This window comes from Hyperolius riggenbachi, chromosome 3 (assembly GCF_040937935.1).
Source record: "Hyperolius riggenbachi isolate aHypRig1 chromosome 3, aHypRig1.pri, whole genome shotgun sequence".
NCBI lineage: Eukaryota > Metazoa > Chordata > Amphibia > Anura > Hyperoliidae > Hyperolius > Hyperolius riggenbachi.
Genome location: NC_090648.1, coordinates 76,498,988 through 76,517,969, shown reverse-complemented (window position 1 = coordinate 76,517,969; position 18,982 = coordinate 76,498,988). Strand labels below are relative to the sequence as shown.

The window sequence follows — 18,982 nt, the reverse complement described above, 5'->3', positions numbered from 1 at the left end:
TTGTAATCCCAATCACTGCACCTGTTCACTGTTCAGTGCACCTACCTACCTATACCTACGTGAGCGCACGCATTGTTAATACCACCAGTCATTGCACCTGTTCAGGGTAGCTGCCTGTGTGTGTGTGTGACAGGCAGCTGCACATTTGTAATACCAATCACTGCACCTGTTCACTGCACCTACTTACCAATACCTATGTGAGCGCACGCATTGTTAATACCACCAGTCATTGCACCTGTTCAGGGTACCTGTGTGTGACAGCTGCACATTTGTAATACTAATCCCTGCATACCTGTTCACTACACCTGTGTGACCGCATGCTGTTTAGTATACCAGTCTGTGCATACCTGTTACCTGCACCTGAGTGACAGCTGCACATTGTATTGTAATACCAGTCACTGCTACCAGTTCACTGCACCTGTGTGACAGCTGCACATTGTATTGTAATACCAGTCACTGCTACCTGTTCACTGCAACTGTGTGACCGCACGCTGTTTAGTATACCAGTCTGTGCATACCTGTTAACTGCACCTGTGTGACAGCTGCACATTGTATTGTAATACCAGTCACTGCTACCTGTTCACTGCACCTGTGTGACAGCTGCACATTGTATTAGTCAAGTCAGTGCATACCTTTCACTTCATCCTCCTCGATATGGACAAAACAGGCAGAGGCAGGGGCAGACCCAGAGGCAGGCCACCCGGCAGGTCTGTTCGAGGTCATGCTGACGTGATTTTGTGCGGCCCTGGCCCAAAGTACAGTGCTCAGAAGAAGGCACGTCCCATCAACTCCTAAGATTGTCAGGATGTGTTTGACTATTTAACACAGAACACCTCATCTTTCGCAGCCACCAGCGCTACTCCAAGTACCACATCCGCTACATTTGTCACTTCGCAGGAGTTATTTGGTGGGAAAATCACTGATTCACAGCCATTATTGTTACAACAAGATGAAGGCACTAAGCAAGTTACACCACCTCATATGTCTGAGTTAGGTGACACTATGGATGTAACGTGTGAGGAGGAGGTTGATGAAGTACCTGCTGTTGGTGCAGTTTATGAGGTGTCTGAGGCAAGCGAAGATGGGCAGGATGATTATGATCATGACGATGATACGGATGTCACGTGGGATCCTAAGAGACACGATGACCAATGGGACAGTTCAGAGGGGGAGTCAGAGAGGAGTAGGAGGAGACGAGTTGCTGAAAGAAGCAGGGGGAGCTCGTTGTCAGAAACAGCTGGTGGCAGTGTCCGGCGCCATGTATCGCCACCTATGTACAGTCAGCCAACATGCCCTTCAACGTCAGCTGCTGACGTCACCATAGTGCCCACACCCCAGGGTGGCTCAGCGGTGTGGACATTTTTTAGTGTGTATGCCAAAACATCAGAGCAATGCCATCTGTACTCTCTGCCACCAAAAATTGAGCTGTGGAAAGGCCAACACTCACGTAGGGACAACTGCTTTACCAAAGCACATGCTGAAAAGGCACAAACTGCAATGGGAAGACCACCTGAGCAAAAGCAGCACACAAAAGCAAAGCCACCCTCCTTCTCCTCTTCCTCCTTCAGGTGCATCATCTTCTTCAGCCGCTTACTCCCTTGCACCTTCACAGCCACCCTCCTCCACTCCGCCTCTGACCTTGAGTGGTTCCTGCTCCTCTGCCACACAGCAGCCAGGTGTCTGTGAAGGAAATCTTTGAGCGGAAGGAGCCAATGTCTGCCAGTCACCCCCTTGCCCAGTGTCTGACAGCTGGCTTGGAGGAACTGTTAGCTCGCCAGCTGTTACCATACCAGCTGGTGGACTCTGAGGCCTTCTGAAAATTTTTGGCCATTGAGACACCGCAGTGGAAGATACCAGGCTGCAATTATTTCTCCAAAAAGGCGATACCCAAACTGTACCATGAAGTTGAGAGGCAAGTGGTGTCATCTCTGGCACACAGCATTGGGTCAAGGGTACATCTGACCACGGATGCCTGGTCTGCCAAGTACGGTCAGGGCAGGTACATTACTTACACAGCCCATTGGGTCAGCCTGGTGACCGCTGGCAAGCAGGGAGTACATGGCTGTGCAGCGGACCTAATGACACCTCCACGGCTTGCAGGCAGGCCTGCTGCCACCTCTCTCCTCCGGCTACATCCTCTTCACTGTCGCCATCCTCCTCCTCCTTGGCTGAGTGGCAGTTCAACTCTACTGGAGCTCCTCTCCAGCTACACAGCCCCAGCTCCCCATGGCCTATGCTGCATGCCAGGTACGACAGTGTCACGTCATCTTAGACATGTCGTGCCTCAAAGCGGAGAGTCACACTGGAGCAGCTCTCCTGGCTGCTCTGAACAAACAGGTGGATCAGTGGCTGACCCCGCACCAACTGGAGATCGGCAACGTGGTGCGCGACAACGGCAGAAATCTTATTTCGGCTTTGAATTTGGTCAAGTTGACACATGTACTCTGCATGACACGTGCTCAATCTCGTAATTCAGAGATTTGTGTCGAAGTACCCAGGCTTACAGGACATCCTAAAGCAGTCCAGGAAGGGGTGTGGGCATTTCAGGCGGTCTTACATGGCCATGGCACGCTTTGCTGATATTCAGAGGAGAAACAACTTGACGCTTGATTTGCGATAGCCCGACTCGCTGGAATTCGACCCTCCTGATGTTGGACCGCCTGCTACAACAGGAGAAAGCCGTCAAACAGTATCTCTACAACTACAGTCAAAGGACAGTCTGGGGAGATGGGGAGATTCTGGCCGAAGCACTGGACACTGATGCGAAATGCCTGCAAGCTCATGCGGCCGTTTGAGGAGGTGACAAACCTGGTGAGTCGCAGTGAAGGCGCCATCGGCGACTTGATCCCATATGCCTTCTTCCTGGAGCGTGCTGTGTGTAGAGTGGTGGATCAAGCTGTGGAGGAGCGTGAACAGGAACGGGAGGAAGAGTTGTGGGATCAATTCTCAGCAGAAGCAGATGATTCTTCAACACATGTGGCAGCACAGAGGGGGGAGGATGCGGAGGAGGAACAGTCGTTTGGGGAAGAGGAGTCAGATGATGAGGAAGGTGTTGTTTTGGAGGAGGATGAGGCGGAAGCACAACCGCAGCAGGTGTCGCAGGGGGCTTGTGCTGCTCAACTTTCCCGTGGTATTGTTTGTGGCTGGGGGGAGGAGGAGAACTTAGCTGACATCACTGAGGAAGAAAAAAAACCCACACGATTGGTTCACACGATGGCCAGGGGCCCCGGACCTCTCTCACTGGCCGGGGCCCCAAGGCCAACATGCGATACCTGGAGGGGAGTGCAGGTGGGCCTGGACCTCTCACACCCAGGCTCTGGACCTCTCACATTCAGAAAACCCACCAACACTGCATCCATACTGAATGCTAAATTCAACACACACAAGCAATAGAACACAGCAGTACATGCATCCAGCTACATTTAAGTGGTCAGCAGGTGCTCGTCAGCCAATCAGGATGCACTGTCATACACCCTTCACCTGCCATACCACATCTAGCAGCCATTAGCATTCAGGTGGGAGGCTTCAGTTGGACGCCATCGCAAGATTGCGTCGCTAGCAGGACCGCCTCGTGCAGGCATCCCTCCCACAGGGGTCCCTCCCTAACCGCTCACCTGTCTACCATGTCCTAGAGCTGAAAGAAAAACATTTAAAAACACACGATTGGTTCACACAATGGCCAGGGGCCCCGGACCTCTCTCACTGGCCGGGGCCCTAAGGCCAACATGCAATACCTGGAGGGGAGTGCAGGTGGTCCTGGACCTCTCACACCCAGGCTCTGAACCTCTCACATCCAGAAAACCCACCAACACTGCCTCCATACTGAATGCTAAATTCAACACACACAAGCAGTAGAACACAGCAGTACATGCATCCAGCTACATTTAAGTGGTCAGCAGGTGCTCGTCAGCCAATCAGGATGCACTGTCATACACCCTTTACCGCCCCGTGCAGGCATCCCTCCCACAGGGGTCCCTCCCTAACCGCTCCAGTCCAGGCCCACCTGCACTCCCCTCCAGGTATCGCATGTTTGCCTTGGGGCCCCGGCCAGTGAGAGAGGTCCGGGGCCCCTGGCCATCGTGTGAACCAATTGTGTGTTTTTAAACGTTTTTCTTTCAGCTCTAGGACATGGTGGACAGGTGAGCGGTTAGGGAGGGACCCCTGTGGGAGGGATGCCTGCACGGGGCGGTCCTGCTAGCGACGCAATCTTGCGATAGCGTCCAACTGAAGCCTCCCACCTGAATGCTAATGGCTGCTAGATGTGGTATGGCGGGTAAAGGGTGTATGACAGTGCATCCTGATTGGCTGACGAGCACCTGCTGACCACTTAAATGTAGCTGGATGCATGTACTGCTGTGTTCTATTGCTTGTGTGTGTTGAATCACTGAGGAAGAGCAAGAGGAGATGGATAGTACGTCTGCATCCAACTTTGTGCAGATGGCGTCTTTCATGCTGTTCAGCCTGTTGAGGGACCCCCGTATAAAAAAACTTAACCACGCTACTAGACCCACAAAGTGGCGGAGATGTTTCCAAATCACCAGAAGGCAGAAAGGATGCAGCACTTGCAGAACAAGCTGGCAACTATGCTTTACAATGCGTTTAAGGGTGAGCACAACGGAATAAAGGTGCCACTGCCAGTAATCCTCCTCCTCCCATGTCCACGCAGGCAAGGACAGGACACTCCAGCGATCTCATGGTGATGTCGGACATGCAGACATTCTTTAGTCCAATGCCTCGCCTTAGCGCTTTCGGATCCACCCTCCACCAACGCTTGGACCGGCAGGTAGCCAACTACCTGGCCTTAAGTGTGGATGTAGACACTGTGAGCAGCGATAAACCATTAGACTACTGGGTGCGCAGGCTTGACTTGTGGCCAGAACTGTCCCTATTTGCCATCCAACTTCTGTCTTGCCCTGCTTCAAGCGTCCTGTCAGAAAGGACCTTCAGCGCATATGGAGGCATTGTCACTGAGAAGAGAAGTCGCCTAAGTCAAAAAAGTGTTCAGTACCTCACCTTTATCAAAATGAATGAGGCATGGATCCTGGAGGGCTACTGCCCACCCAAAGACTAAGTCAGTCCCCGCACACAGCATCTGTGCCTGCACGCCGTGTGACTGCCTGCCCCATGACTAAGTCACTCCCCACACAGCATCTCTGCCTGCAGGCCGCTTGACTGTCTTCTCCACCACCACCAACAGGGTCCAGGACTCCAGGTTAGCGGCCGCTAACAAAGACAATAACAATTTTTTCTGGTGCGTGTACATGCCTGCCTAATTTTTCTGGCTGCACTGCGGCTGCAACAAAACAAAAGGCATGTACATGTGTCAATTCCCCTTCGTGATTGTTATCTTGCCGCGGTGAAGGGGCTTGCGTATCACAATGAAGCAATGACCGCCGGCTATACAAGTGTCTTGGGGGGTGGCACACAAAAGATAATAAGGTTGTTGCTTCATTGTGGACAGATCAAATTCGATCAGATGGACAGTCACTGTTGTTCTGTCATTGAGCTACCTCAGCCTGGCGACCATATGGGCTTGAAAACCGCTATCGCCTGCACTCTGGCCATGGTGCGCACCAGTCCAGCACGGCCGTCACTGCACAAACAGCTGTTTGCGGTGCGTTACACAGTAAGTTTTGGTGTTTCATTGTGAAGCAGTACACTAATTACACTCCCTGATTGATGTATACACATGCAAGATGTTTTAAAGCACTTTAGGCCAGCAATTTAGCATTCAATGTGATTTCTGCCCTTAGAACGCTGCTTTGCGGCAAATCCAGATTTTTCCGCAGGACCTTTGGCATCTATCCCAATCATCCATGCAAAAACTCAGATGTTAGACCCCTTGAAACATCTTTTCCATCACTTTTGTGACCAGCATAAATGTTTCTAGTTTTCAAAGTTCGCCTTCCCATTGAAGTCTATTGCGGTTCTAAAATCGGAGGTTCGGGCCATCTTTAATAGCACTTAGCCCAGAGCATAGCCGCAAAGACCACTCAGAAGGCCTTTGCCAACCCTATCCATTGCCTAAGGCACCTACAATAGGTTGGACACACAAGGATCAGAGCTAGTTCTTGGAGAAAAATAATAAGATGACTAGCTTGGTCTGATAAATTACACTGTCCTTTAGATCGCGTAGATGTTACTTTTGACACATATCATCAGTATACATATAAATAAGGGTACCGGGAAATGTGGGCGGGTCTCAGTGGTAAGATGCAATTCAGCTGCCAGCAGTTTTTTTTATAATTTGGGCTCCATCTTTTGCCAGCACCCAAAGTACCCTCTCAGCGCCACTATAGCTATAATTCACATTACAGTCTACGGCAGTGATGGCTAACCTTGGCACTCCAGCTGTGGTGGAACTACAAGTCCCATGAGGCATTGCAATACTCTGACAGCTCTAAGCATAACTCGGGGAGGCAGAGGCATGATGGGATTTGTAGTTTTGTCACAGCTGGAGTGCCAAGGTTAGCCATCACTGGTCTACGGCATAGTTACGCCGCAGGTGAGCTGGGTGCAGGGTGAGCCAAGTGACGGATCACCTTGCTGTCGCTCAAATTCCAAGCGTCGTTAAATACTATTCCCCCTCTGAGTTCAGAGGGAGTAGTAAGTCAGGGTCCAATGATAGCCAGAACCTGAAATTACACACCTCTCAGACTATAGCAGCAGAGCAGGGACAAGGTCCTCCAGCACCCAAGGCTGAGACACCAAAGTGCGCCCCTCCATCCCTCCCACCCCACCTGTCACACACGGATTGCTATTAGACTAAGAGGGCCACAGGGCCCACAACCTCCCCAACACCTTAATATCTAGTTATCTGGCTTGCAGTCACTGCTATGTATCCCCTTTTCTTATTTCTTTCTGCTTCATACACAATTAGGAATGATAGCTGAATGAATTGTGCGCCCCCTCCTACACTGCGCCCTGAGGCTGGAGCCTCTTCAGCCTATGCCTCGGCCCTGTATAGCAGTACCTAATTTCGGCGCGCTGAGTGTCGTGCACCTAAATGCCCGGCACCCTTTTTACCTGTCTCGCCTCCTCCGTATGCGCTCTGGATCCTATGGGAGAAAAGCGCTTTACACCTTTCAATATTGTTCTGTAGAGGAAACTAGTGAGTACAGAAGCCTATGGAACGTTCATAGTACTGTTTCTGACTGATTATAATCTGTATATCAGTATTCCCTGTGCATCGTTATACTGTATTCCAAACCACCAGATGGTAAAATCAGACACTCTGGCCTCAGAGGACAGCTAGCAGAACTGCTGTCAGCCCTTCCTCTGCAAGGAAGGATTCCTGGGACCTCTGTAGAAGTATCACCCGAGCTGCTTGTCCCTCTGCTGTCACACACACGCAAGCGACATGCACTTCTCTCCTGCAGCCCGGAACTGAGATACAGGCGGAACTGAGAGCTCGGGACGCAGGGATTCTCTTTAGTGGCGCTCCGGAAGTGGTCGCGTCTGTGTTTCTCCACGTGGGTAGAAGTTGGATCGGAGATGGGGAAGGATAAGGTGAGATCGGCATGCTATGGAAGTGGTGGAGGAGTGTGAGGACACATCAGTGCTGGGGGAGAGGGACCTCCATAGCTCGCCACTGTTAGGGATCACACCACTTCCTCTGCCTCACGTTCCTCAGCTGTCAATCTTTCTGGTTTTATAAATAGTTCTGGCAAAAATGTTAATTTATCTTTCCCACAGAAGTAGTAGTGCACTATATGTTTAAAGTGTAACCGAACCAAAGCTTGGGTACCTAATCACATACTTACCTAAGAAGATGGAAGCCTGTGGATCCTAATGAGGCCACTCTCGCTGTCTTCTGGTCCCTCACCGCTGAGCGCAGCCCCTCCGAACAGTGGCGTAGCTAAGGAGCTGTGGGCCCCGATGCAAGTTTTACAATGCCCCCCCCCCCACCCCAAGAACTCTATACATAACAATTGATACAGTGCACCAAAACCTGCCAATGGCAACTACAGTGTCAGAGGTGCAAGAAGGGGATGAGGAACAGTTTATTAATAATTACCATTATTCAAAGTATTTATAGAAGTGATTATTATGAGCACAGGACCAATAGAGAGCTAATACTGTAGTTGAGTAAGGGCCCCTCTGGCCCAAGCGCCCCGATGCGGTCGCAACCTCTGCAACCCCTATTGCTACGCCCCTGCCTCCAAAGATTACTGACAAGGGCTTGTTGATAATCTGATCTGGGCCACGCTCATCTTCAAGCACAAACGTGGCCGAACTGTGCCTTGGCGAGGACTGGCGCGCCTGTGCAGTAAGCCGGAGCTGCTCATGCATAATTGGCTCTGTGTTACTGCGCAGGTGCCGCTGTACTCGCACAGCATCAGTGCGGCCGTGCTTGTGCCACAAGAGGAGTGCAGCCCTGATCAGCAGGAAGGTTCTAGTAGGAGAGGACCTCAAAGTTAGCCTCATTAGGATTCAGAGGCTAAGTATGTGTTTCTGAAGCTTGGGTTCTTTTTAAGGTAAACCAGAGATCATAAGCTCGTCTGAGTCCCTCGCTGTCCTCCCGCAGTCTGCCGTTCAGCAGCGATCAGCCCCCGTTATTGGCTCAGTCACGCCAGTCCGGGTCTACTGTGTATGCGCAGGAGGTCTGCGCATGCGCACAAGACCCAGGCTGGATTTGACTGAACCAGTTACCGGGGCTGAATGTGGTTGTATGGCAGACCCGCGGGAGGACGGCGTGGGATTTAGACAAGCTAATGGGCTGGAGGAGGCCCTGGGTAAGTATCAATTCTTTAGTTCTTTTGATCTCTGGTGCCAGGTCACTTAAATCTGATAAGTGCAGCACGTACATATATTGGTTGCTAATGTGTGACATTTATTGAATGGCAGCGCTTTACACTGTCTGCAGAGGTGTGCCGATTTGCTTTGTAACGCACTGCAAAGAAGCAAGATGGGAGCTAGTCATGTTGGCGCTAGCAACTTGAGGGGGCCCAGCACGACAACTCTTAGGGAAATTCCACTAACGTCAATAGTTGGGCGGCACCCTCTCAAACATTTAGGTTTCAGATAGGTTATGCCCATGTAATGATCAGTGATGTATCTGATGATCAGTACTAGCTCTATCAGCACAATAGTCAGTATTTTATTCAAAGTGTGATCACACGTGATTGGGTGCACAGTAATATTCAGGAACATAAGAGAGTGATAGCCCTTAGTGACAGGGGCTATCACTAATAAGAGAGTGATCGTACAGGCAATGTCGGTAACAGATCGGTAGGCAGAGGTACAGAAACGTAAGACAAAATCGGAGTGAGTATTCAGGCGGAGTTGGCAACAGATCAGATTGGCAGAGGTACAGAATCATAAGGCAGAGAGTAGTCGGAGGTACGGGCAAAAGGTCAAACACAGTAATAATCAATAACAGCAATAATATAATTCCTAAGCTAGTGCGAATCCCTGGGGTCCTGCCGGTTCAAGCACACACAGATCTGACTAAGGTCTGAGAGATTTCACTGCGAAGTTTCAGCAACAACAGACAATGAGCTACTGACATCCCCAAGCTTAAATACAGACAGGCAATTCCAAACCACTCGTCCAGAACAGCCTGACCAATCAGTAGCGAGACCCAGCAGCCTGATGTCAGCTGACCAGCAGATCAGCTGACCCGTCTCCTAATCCCATAAAGGTCCTGCCGCTCCGTGAGCGCTAGTGTGCCGACCTTAGCTGAAGTGCTACTGAGAGACCTGTCCTGCCAGAGGCTGCGCGAGATGTCTGGGAGGACGCGGCCGCTGAGGTAATACTGCTATACCTGACAGCCGACACTATTCCTCTAATTACAATGCTTGTATAGGGTGTTGTGAATGGAGAACTGTTCCCTATAAGGTTTCCTGCTAGGTCCCCTCAAATAGACTTTTGCCATCTCGCTGAGGTGACCCAGTGCCATTTCCAGCTCTTGGCAATTTGAATGTGACTGCTAATTTGTAAGAAATAGGACATCCAGTGGAAAACACTGTCCATAAAAAAACTCTAAAATTGCTCACCAGGACCCATGACCTTTTGCCGCAGGATTTTGGGCAACGAGCTTGCTTCAGTTAGTAGCTTGAATAGTGTTTCCGGCTGGGTCCCTTATTTCTTACAAATTGATAGTGGCTGGATGGTGTAATGGTTAAGGGCTCTGCCTCTGACACAGGAGACCTGGGTTCAAATCTTGGCTCTGCCTGTTCAGTAAGCCAGCACCTATTTCAGCAAGGAGTTTCTTGGGCAAGTCTCCTTAACACTGCTACTGCCTACTGAGTGCGCTCTAGTGGCTGCCTCGCAAGCGCTTTGAGTCCGACAGGAGAAAGGCGCTATACAAATACTGCTATATATATTTAATAGTGGGGACCAAATTGCTGCAAGCAGGGAGCAGCAGTTGGTCTGTAAGGTTCCCTGCTGGGTCACCTGAACTAGACTAGCTCCCCAAGATTTACATGTGTGTCCGTTGCCTTACAATGCAACACACCAGACACAGTGTGACCCGGCCTGTAGTGTATGAAAAGGCACAAAAATGTTTATTTTGAGAAAAACTGCAACTTTTGCTCGAAATGAAATTGCTTTTACATGATGCAATATGTATAGTAACTACAGCTGTGCCTCGCTCACAGCTGTGTTCTGTTCTGACGCTGGCATTTGGCTGACGGGTAGTATATGGTGATATTGTGGATGTTGTTGGGAAGGGAACCCATATTAAAGTGAACCCGAAGTGAAAATAAGCTTATGAGATGAAGATTTGCATGTGTAGTATGAATGGTAAATGGAACATAGTATAGAAAAGTCTCATGTTTATTTTCGGGTTTATAACTTTTTTTAAAAAAAATTGCATCAGTCTGTCACTGCTGCTGTTTAAAATCCACACTCTGCTTTGTTTAGCTGAAAAGTATACAAAACTAATGTCCCTTTGAACTGTCCTACAGTAAAACCTGATTAGAGTCCTTATATCACTGTTGTTTTTCTTAGATGATTTTGCTTTTTTTTTTTTTCACTGTTCAGGAAACTGGACTGAACTGACAGGCTGTCAACAAGCTCTTTTGCATAGATAACTCACGTTTTTAAGGCCTTGTTCACACTACAAGAGCTTTTCTGAGCGCGTTGTGATTTTAAAAGCTCTTGCTAATGTTATCCGATGTGTGTGTTCACCCTACAGCTATGTGATTTAGTAAAAATCCCCCATAGCACTACATTAGTAAAAGCTTTTAAAGGGGTTCTGTGGGGGTTTCTGAGGAGAAAACCTGCCACTTACCTTGGGCTTTTATCAGCCCCATGCAGCGGTAATGTCCCACGCCGTCCTGCTCCCATCTGCCGGTCCCCCTGCAGCCGGCACCGGGCTATTATTCGGCTGTCACACAGACGAATAATGCGCGTTGCCGCGCCTCCGCTCGCGTCATCTGAGGCTTACTGCGCAGGCGCAGTACAACGGAGCCTTGTACTGCGCTTGCGCAGTAAGCTTCCGATGACGCAGGCGGAAGCGAGCGGGTGCGCGGCCACTGTAGTGCAGCCGCAGTTGGATCTCATGCCACTTAGACCGGGGCCAGCGGCGGAGAACGGCAGATGGGAGGAGGACGGCGTGGGACATTACCGCTGCACGGGGCTGATAGGAGCCCAAGGTAAGGGTCTGTTTTTCTCCTCCGCAACCCCCACAGAACTCCTTTAACATCTCTAGCGCTTAAAAAGCTCTTGTAGTGTGAATCAGCTTGCTGTTGTTTATTTCATCATGGCACGTCAGGAATGCTTTTAAAGCGGATCCGAGATGAAAAACTAAATATAACAAGTAACTTGTCTATATATCTTATCTAAAGTTTAGATAGTTTACACAGCAAATCTATCTTCAAACAGCTTCAACAGTATATTAATATTTTTTCCTGTGATACAATGGGAGCAGACATGTTTTCTACTTGTCACTATTACACAATTACAAATACAGGCAAGCTTATCTGTATCTAGGCATGCTAATCTGCATATTCTGTGAAAACTCCACTCTTATCTCCTCCATTACACAGGCAACTGATCTGTATCTGCACTGCAGCTCTCAGATTGTGAAAACTCTGCCTTTGAAATCTATAGCTAGTAACACCTTTTTCACCTGCCCAGACTGAAATCCCACAATCCCTTGCAAGCGCCAAGGCACTCTGGAGAAGCTGTGGGTGTGGCTTGTTTAGTTTATAGGAAATTAGGGTATTAAAACAAAACAAGTATTTGGCTTGAGGAATGCCCTATAAACTATATGTAAGGAACACAATTATGCAAGGAGTAAAAGTTAATCTCGGATCCACTTTAAGTGAGTTCCCACCAGAAGCTGTCAGCAATACAATGTAAATTAAGCTGCTAGTTAGGTTGCTTGGGTTATTTTTGTTGTTGTTTTGTTAGCCTAAACAGAGCTAGAACTTTGTGGACTTGGGTCTCATTGCTGTATGTTGTATTCATCTTCTGCAGACCAAGAACCAGAAGAAGCTGCGCGCAGCGGCCGTTCACAATGCAGAGGAGGAGTTTTCCAGCGTTCCGCACTCGTTCGTCTTCCATCGAGGACAGATTGGGAAGAGCGTGCAGCAGCTGATTGTGGATGTACGGCGGGCCATGGAGCCCTTTACCGCTGCCTCTCTCAAGGTGACTATTATTATATTATTTAGTATTTATAGAGCGCGGACATCTTCCGCAGCGCTGTACAGAATATACTGCCTTGTCACTTACCTGTCCCTTAGGGCCCTTTTCCACTAGCAATCGCTAGCGTTCACGCTGAACGCTAGCGATTGCTGAATCGCAATTACCGGCGATTCCCCGACGTTCGCGGCCGCAATTTTGCTATGCTATGCACTGCATAGCAAAATCGCGGCAATTATCGCTCCGCCGCGCGTTCGCGTTCCCCGCAAAAACGAATCACGGTAGTGGAAATGACCTACCGCGATTCCCATGTTAAAAAGCAAACCGTAGCGATTGTAAAATCGCTAGCGGTTTGCGTTTTTGCGATTCAGCCAGCGCAAACGCGCTGGTGGAAAAGGGCCCTTAGAGTCTAATCCCTACCATAGTCATATGTCTATATCGTGTATTGTGTGTATCTTAGTCTAGGCACAATTTAGGGGGGAGCCATTTACCTTATCTGTATGTTTTTGGGATGAGGGAAATAACTTCTACTCACTGTAGAAGTGTATTTTTGTGTTTCAGGTCCGCAAGAAGAATTCCCTGAAAGACTTTGTGGCTGTGGCCGGCCCTCTCGGAGTGACCCATTTCCTGATCTTCAGCAAAACGGAAACAAACGTCAATTTTGTAAGTGCTGAGCAGAAGATACATGGTTGATAAGTAATGTTAGATGGCAAACGGGCCTTTTATCCAGCTACAAATTCATTCCAAAATCCTTGGCTGAGCAACAAACTGCAAGCGTAGAGAACTCAAGACTCACAAACACGGACTAATGCATTGGCAGCAGAGCTTACACTTACTTGTCTGCTGTTGGAGACCTGTGACCCGTGTCTTATCACTGCATCCCCCAACTCTTCTCTCCCTTGCCTGTCTGATCACAGGTTCAGGAGTCAATAAAATCGTCTCCTGACGATTGCGTAGCTCAACTGCATTTGGCCAGCTGAGAGAGCGGATGTGACATCAGGGCAGTGAGAGAGACTGGACTGCATGGTGAGAGTAACTGAAATGAGCATCCTGGTAAGGATAAGAGTCACTGTCGCTCCCAGAATGCAGACAAGCAGCTTGTCGGCATCTAACTGGGGAAGGGGCATCCCTTGCAGGAGAAGCACTCCTGCAGAACTCCCACTGGAGGTGTTTCTGGCATCCTTCCCAAGCTCTGATTGGGCAGCTCTGCTTCTCCCTCACCACTCCCCCGCCTCTGTGCTCTGTGTTGAGGCGCACAGAGCTGCAGCGTTGTGACCCCAGAGGGGTCATTGAAACTGAAAGTAGAGGATTTCGGGCCACAGGAGTGGCAGAAATTAAGGCTACCTGATCTGCCCGGGGATCAGGTAGCACTTTTTTTTTTAATTAAGTTATTTCTCAGGTTGTGTTTAAAGGACACCTAAAGTGAGAGTGCTATAGTGGCTGCCATATTTGTTTTCTTTTGTTTGCCCGCTGATCTATTTGGCTGCAGTAGTGTCTGAATCACCCCAGGAACAAGCATGCAGCTGATCTTGTGAGATCTGACAATAATGTCAGGAACACATGAAAAGCTGTACGCTTGTTCAGGGTCTATGGCTAAAAGTATTAGAGGCAGAGGATCTGCAGGATCGCCAGGCAACTGGTATTGCTTAAAAGGAAATAAATATGGCAGCCTCCATATCCCACACCTTACAGTTGCCCTGTAAAGAGGAACTTCAGCCTAAACAAACATTCTGTCATTAAGTTATAGTAATGTTAATTAAAATATATAGGTAATATGATCTTTTACCCACCCTGTTTTAAGAGAAGCTGCAAATGTTTGTGATTTCATGAGGGCAGCCATCTTTTTGGTTGAAAGGAGGTGAAAGGGAGCATGAGACACAGGGCCAGATTTATCAAGTGTGTCTGAGACAAAGTATTGGTAGGTTTTTAGAAATCCATGCAGAACTGTCTCAGGCATCTTAAGAAATCATTAGATAGTGCAGATTCCTTCTAAAACTGTTGTAAAATAGGAGCTAGGAAGGTCTCTGACAGTGCGGTGTGTGAGGGGAATTGCTAATGCTGAGGTAACCAATACATCTGCTGTATTGATAGCAGAAGGCTCTGATGAGGAATTCAGCAGGGGGGAGGAGCACATCACAAATCATGTATAGCCTGCACTCTGCAATCATGTCTAGCCTACAGTTCTACACCTGCAGAACTGTTATCAAGCACTTCTTAATCTGCGCCAGTTTAGGGATGGATTTGCACTTTTCTTAACTGTAGTGCAGCTCTAGAAATTCATGCTAAATTGCCACTATTACCTAAGATTTAAGAAGGTTCTTATTGTTATGCAGAACTGTTCTCCCTGCTAGTTAGAACAGATTAAGAAGAAAAAACTGTCGGTAACGCGTTGATAAATCTCCCCCAATGTTTCAACTCTCCTGTGTCCTGATCACCCCTCCCAGTTGCTAGGCAATGAGAACAACATCAGAAATCCCATCATGCTTTGCACAGCTTCAGGGGAAAAATGCCCAGGCAGATTTCTTTGATGGGGCGGAGCTTAGCTTCTGTGCAGCTAAAAATAAGGCTTGGGTAACAAAAAACAAAGTTCTGATGTTGTGAAACTGTTAAAGAAACACCAAGCCTTTTCAGTGCTGCTGAGTAGATTTGTAGTCTGGAGGTTCACTTTAAGCATTGCAGTAAAAGATGATTGCAGTATTCTTAGTGTAATCTGGTTCTAACTTCTCTCGTAGGTGTTTATTTGCTGCAATAAAGATACTTTCGGTGTGACACTGCTGAGTAACCACCTCTCTTTTTAACAGAAATTTGTCCGTTTGCCTAAAGGACCCACCCTGCATTTCAAAGTGACCGAGGTGAGTGGAAACCATATTTTTTCCTAATAAATCTTTTTCATGCAGTTTAATATTGGCAGGTGTCCATGGCGTACGCAGTAGAAGCAAAGCAAGTGATAGAGAAACTGTACAATGAGACACTTCAGTAAAGGGTTTGATTGATGGGCGGTTATGTGACCAGACTCTGGTCTTTGGTCATGTGACTATCTGCTGCACATATATATTTATCTCACGTGGAAACTAATTAAGGCTTGGCCACACTTGTCTGTTTTTCTGTGCGTTTTCTGCATAGTAAAACTGAGCGAGTCAGATAAAAAGGGCGCCACGCATCCGATGGCATTTGGGCACTGCTGTAATGTGAATTACAACTACAGTGGGGCTCAGTGCGTCATTTGGACGCTGGCAATAGACAGAGCCCTAATTAGGATAAAAACAGCGATCCAATCCATGTACATTCGCAGTGCGCATTAGCACAATGCTGCTGGTGCAGGAGTGTCTGTGCGACTGTGCAGGCTTGGACTGGGCTTTGCTTGGGCCAGGGGGAACGGCTGCGAGAACATATTCAATAAGCCTCTCAAGTATGTTCAGAGGGTTCCAGCGCTAGAACGGTGATGTCAAGTTGGATGAGGAAAGATGAGAAATGCTCATGACAAACCAGAGATTTCCTACTACTGAGGTATCTTAAAATAATCACAATAGGGGCCGTGTGAGTATATGGTGGAGCATGTACTACCTAACCAATACACAACATAAAGCTCAAAATCTCAAAATATATCTAATTTTATTAATTGTGAAAATAGTAGAAAAATTATAATAAAACATATAAAATACACATGGGATGGCCACCCCGCCACAACATCACCGCGACCACACTACCACACCACTCATACGCCGGCAACTAACTACACATTAGCAGCAATAGATGTAATTGTGAAGGAGGTCTCAACCATGGTATACCAGGTGAAGCAAAGGATGGATGGAAGCAAAGCAAATGAGCATGCAAAAAGAAGGTGTTAGTCTCTGCGCTGTTCCTTTCAGAAAGCAGTGTTGTTAGGCTCATGAAGTAGCAAGCAGAATAAGTGAAGCAGCGTAGGCCTCAAATGCCTGTCCAGCACCAGTGGGCAACAACCAGCAACAGGTAACTTCCAATATAACACAGCAGTATGTCGCGTGTGGCCTCCATATACGCCTTCAACTGCACAGCACAACAAAAGACATGTGTGTACAGCTTATCTCACCAATGCGGAAGAGGACTCTCCACTGGCTTACACGTCTCACAGGGATGTCAGGCAATCCGCGCTCTACCAAGCGTAGCCCCGGATTCCGGATAGCTCACTAGTGTCCAGGTGACTCACTAGTGTCCGGCTGAGTGTCCGTGTCCGTATGAGCAGGTGGGCGGAGGCCGTTGGATAGGTCTCCGTGGGTGATGGCGGAGGTCGGGGCGGCGTGGCGTCCCATGCAGGAGGTCGGCAGCTCTCCCCGACGTTTCGCCGGCTTCCGGCTTTCTCAAGGGGTGTGGCTGCCAACGTCATATTCTCCGACCTTTAAACTGGCTAACACCAATCAAACATCAAGCATCTCGCATTCACGCATCATCACTCACATGGATACATGGGGGAGGGGCCAAGGCGAGCTGGACAACAGAACCCAGTGGATAGGCGGCAGGTGGATAAGGGCAGAGCGGCAAGGCTAACTCCACCGATGCAAAAACGCCCATATGACGCCAATAAAAGGTGGCGTCTAAGTAACCCACACGGGAAGCGAAAAGAAACCGTCTAGATGAAAAAGTAATAGATCAACAATCTCCCTATCCACCATTAGTCCATCCAGGCTTGTGTAGAAGCTAGCCCTAGACCCCATATACCAGTGATCCATATTGATAGAATAGACAAACAGAATTATGGTTTAATATTTAAACCGTTGTAACATCTCAACACGGAAGGGTGAACAAAAAAAAATTTTCCCAGAAAAAAACGCGCTCTTGGCGCTCGAAAATGTTATTCCTCCCTGTTATTAAAACGAGGAGGAAACTGTAGGGATGACACCCTAACTCCAGTTCTAAGAAAACACTATAGGGTTATCAACAGTCCCAACCCAGCAGCTGTGGGCGGGGAAAATATGAAACCCAGGGCATTTGTAAGAAAGAAAGTCCAACGGGACCTCACCAGGCAACGGGACAGTGGCGATACGCCCCATAGCGCCAGGACACACACAGGCAATCAAATAGGCAAAAAATGGGCGTAGCTCATATTTTCATTCAGGCCTGGTGGTTCCAGGGCCTGTAACTTATAGATCCATCGGGATTCACATCTTAGGAGCAATCTATCTAGATTGCCCCCTCTGATTGTTGGATGGATACGGTCAAGGACCATAAATTTAACTCCTCTAGTGCTATTGTCATGTTCGAGGGAGAAATGCCTGGCTACAGGAGAGTCCGCATCCCCCTTCTCAATACTTTTTATATGTTCTGACATGCGTTCCCTTAGGGTTCGCTTTGTTTTGCCTATGTAGAACGCGCCACAGTGGCACAACAAGATGTATACTACCAGAATTGTTTTACAATTGCCATAATGGGACAAACAGACTCTCCTGCCCCCAGGTGTGCAGAAGGCCCTTCCCACCCGAACATATTGACAATAGTCACATCCTCCACATGTATAGGTACCCAAAGTGGAAATGAGGTATCTTATTATATTTTAACCAGTTAAGTACCATCGGTCTCTGCCTCCTTAACCTCCCCGGCGGTAAGCCCAAACTGAGTTCGGGCTATTCCGCTGTGGAGGATTTCTCAGTCCCTGGTGGGCCGATTTGCATAATTTTTTTTTGGTACACGCAGCTAGCACTTTGCTAGCTGCGTGTACATTACGATTGCCGCCGTGCTAATTCGCCGCTACGCGTCGCCCCCCCCCCCCCCCCCAGACACCTTGCGCAGCCTGGCCTATCAGCACCAGGAAGCGCTAAGGGGTGGATCGGGACTCCCCCATGCGCCATGACGTCGATGAGGACATCCCTATCCGCCGCCATGGCGACAGGAGAAGCCAAACAGGAAATCCCGTTCTGAACGGGATTTCCTGTTTGCTCTGATCGCTGGAGGCGACCGGAAGGGGAGGGGGGATGCCGCTGCACAGCTGCTATGGTGTAGCTAGCGCTAGGCTAGCTACATGGTTTTAAAAAAAAAAAAGTGCTGCGCTGCCCGTCATACAGACGTCAGGAGGCGGTGGTGACGGCGGGTATGCGCAGTGATCCGTCGGTATTGTACCAGCGGTCTTTAAAACCGCCAGGGAGGTTAAGGACCAGAGACCACTGGTACAATACCGGCGGAATTCCGACGGATCACTGCGCATACCCGCCATCACCGCCGCCTCCTGACGTCTCTATGACGGCAGAGCCATGTGAGCCAGTCAGGAGCCGCTTTCATTGTCTCCTGACCGTGTCTATCAATGTAAGCGGCTCGCATGGCTCTGCCCTAATAGAGACAGGCAGAGCCAGTGAGCTGCAGCGACAGATGTCGGGGAGCGACGGAAACGGCGAATGCATGCTGCGGCGGTAATTGAAATCTA

At 48.8% G+C, this 18,982-nt stretch overlaps 1 protein-coding gene across 1 annotated transcript in view; it reads left to right on the top strand.

Annotated features, from left to right (window-relative positions):
* The first annotated feature begins 7,434 nt into the window (after window positions 1–7,434).
* The window catches only part of PPAN (peter pan homolog), a 30,938-nt gene continuing 19,390 nt past the window's right edge, over window positions 7,435–18,982 (top strand). The window contains exons 1-4 of the mRNA XM_068274404.1: window positions 7,435–7,509; window positions 12,427–12,597; window positions 13,153–13,254; window positions 15,393–15,443. Of these exons, the coding sequence (XP_068130505.1) occupies window positions 7,495–7,509; window positions 12,427–12,597; window positions 13,153–13,254; window positions 15,393–15,443 (339 nt within the window). The 5' untranslated portion in view covers window positions 7,435–7,494. The remainder of the gene's footprint in view (window positions 7,510–12,426; window positions 12,598–13,152; window positions 13,255–15,392; window positions 15,444–18,982) is intronic.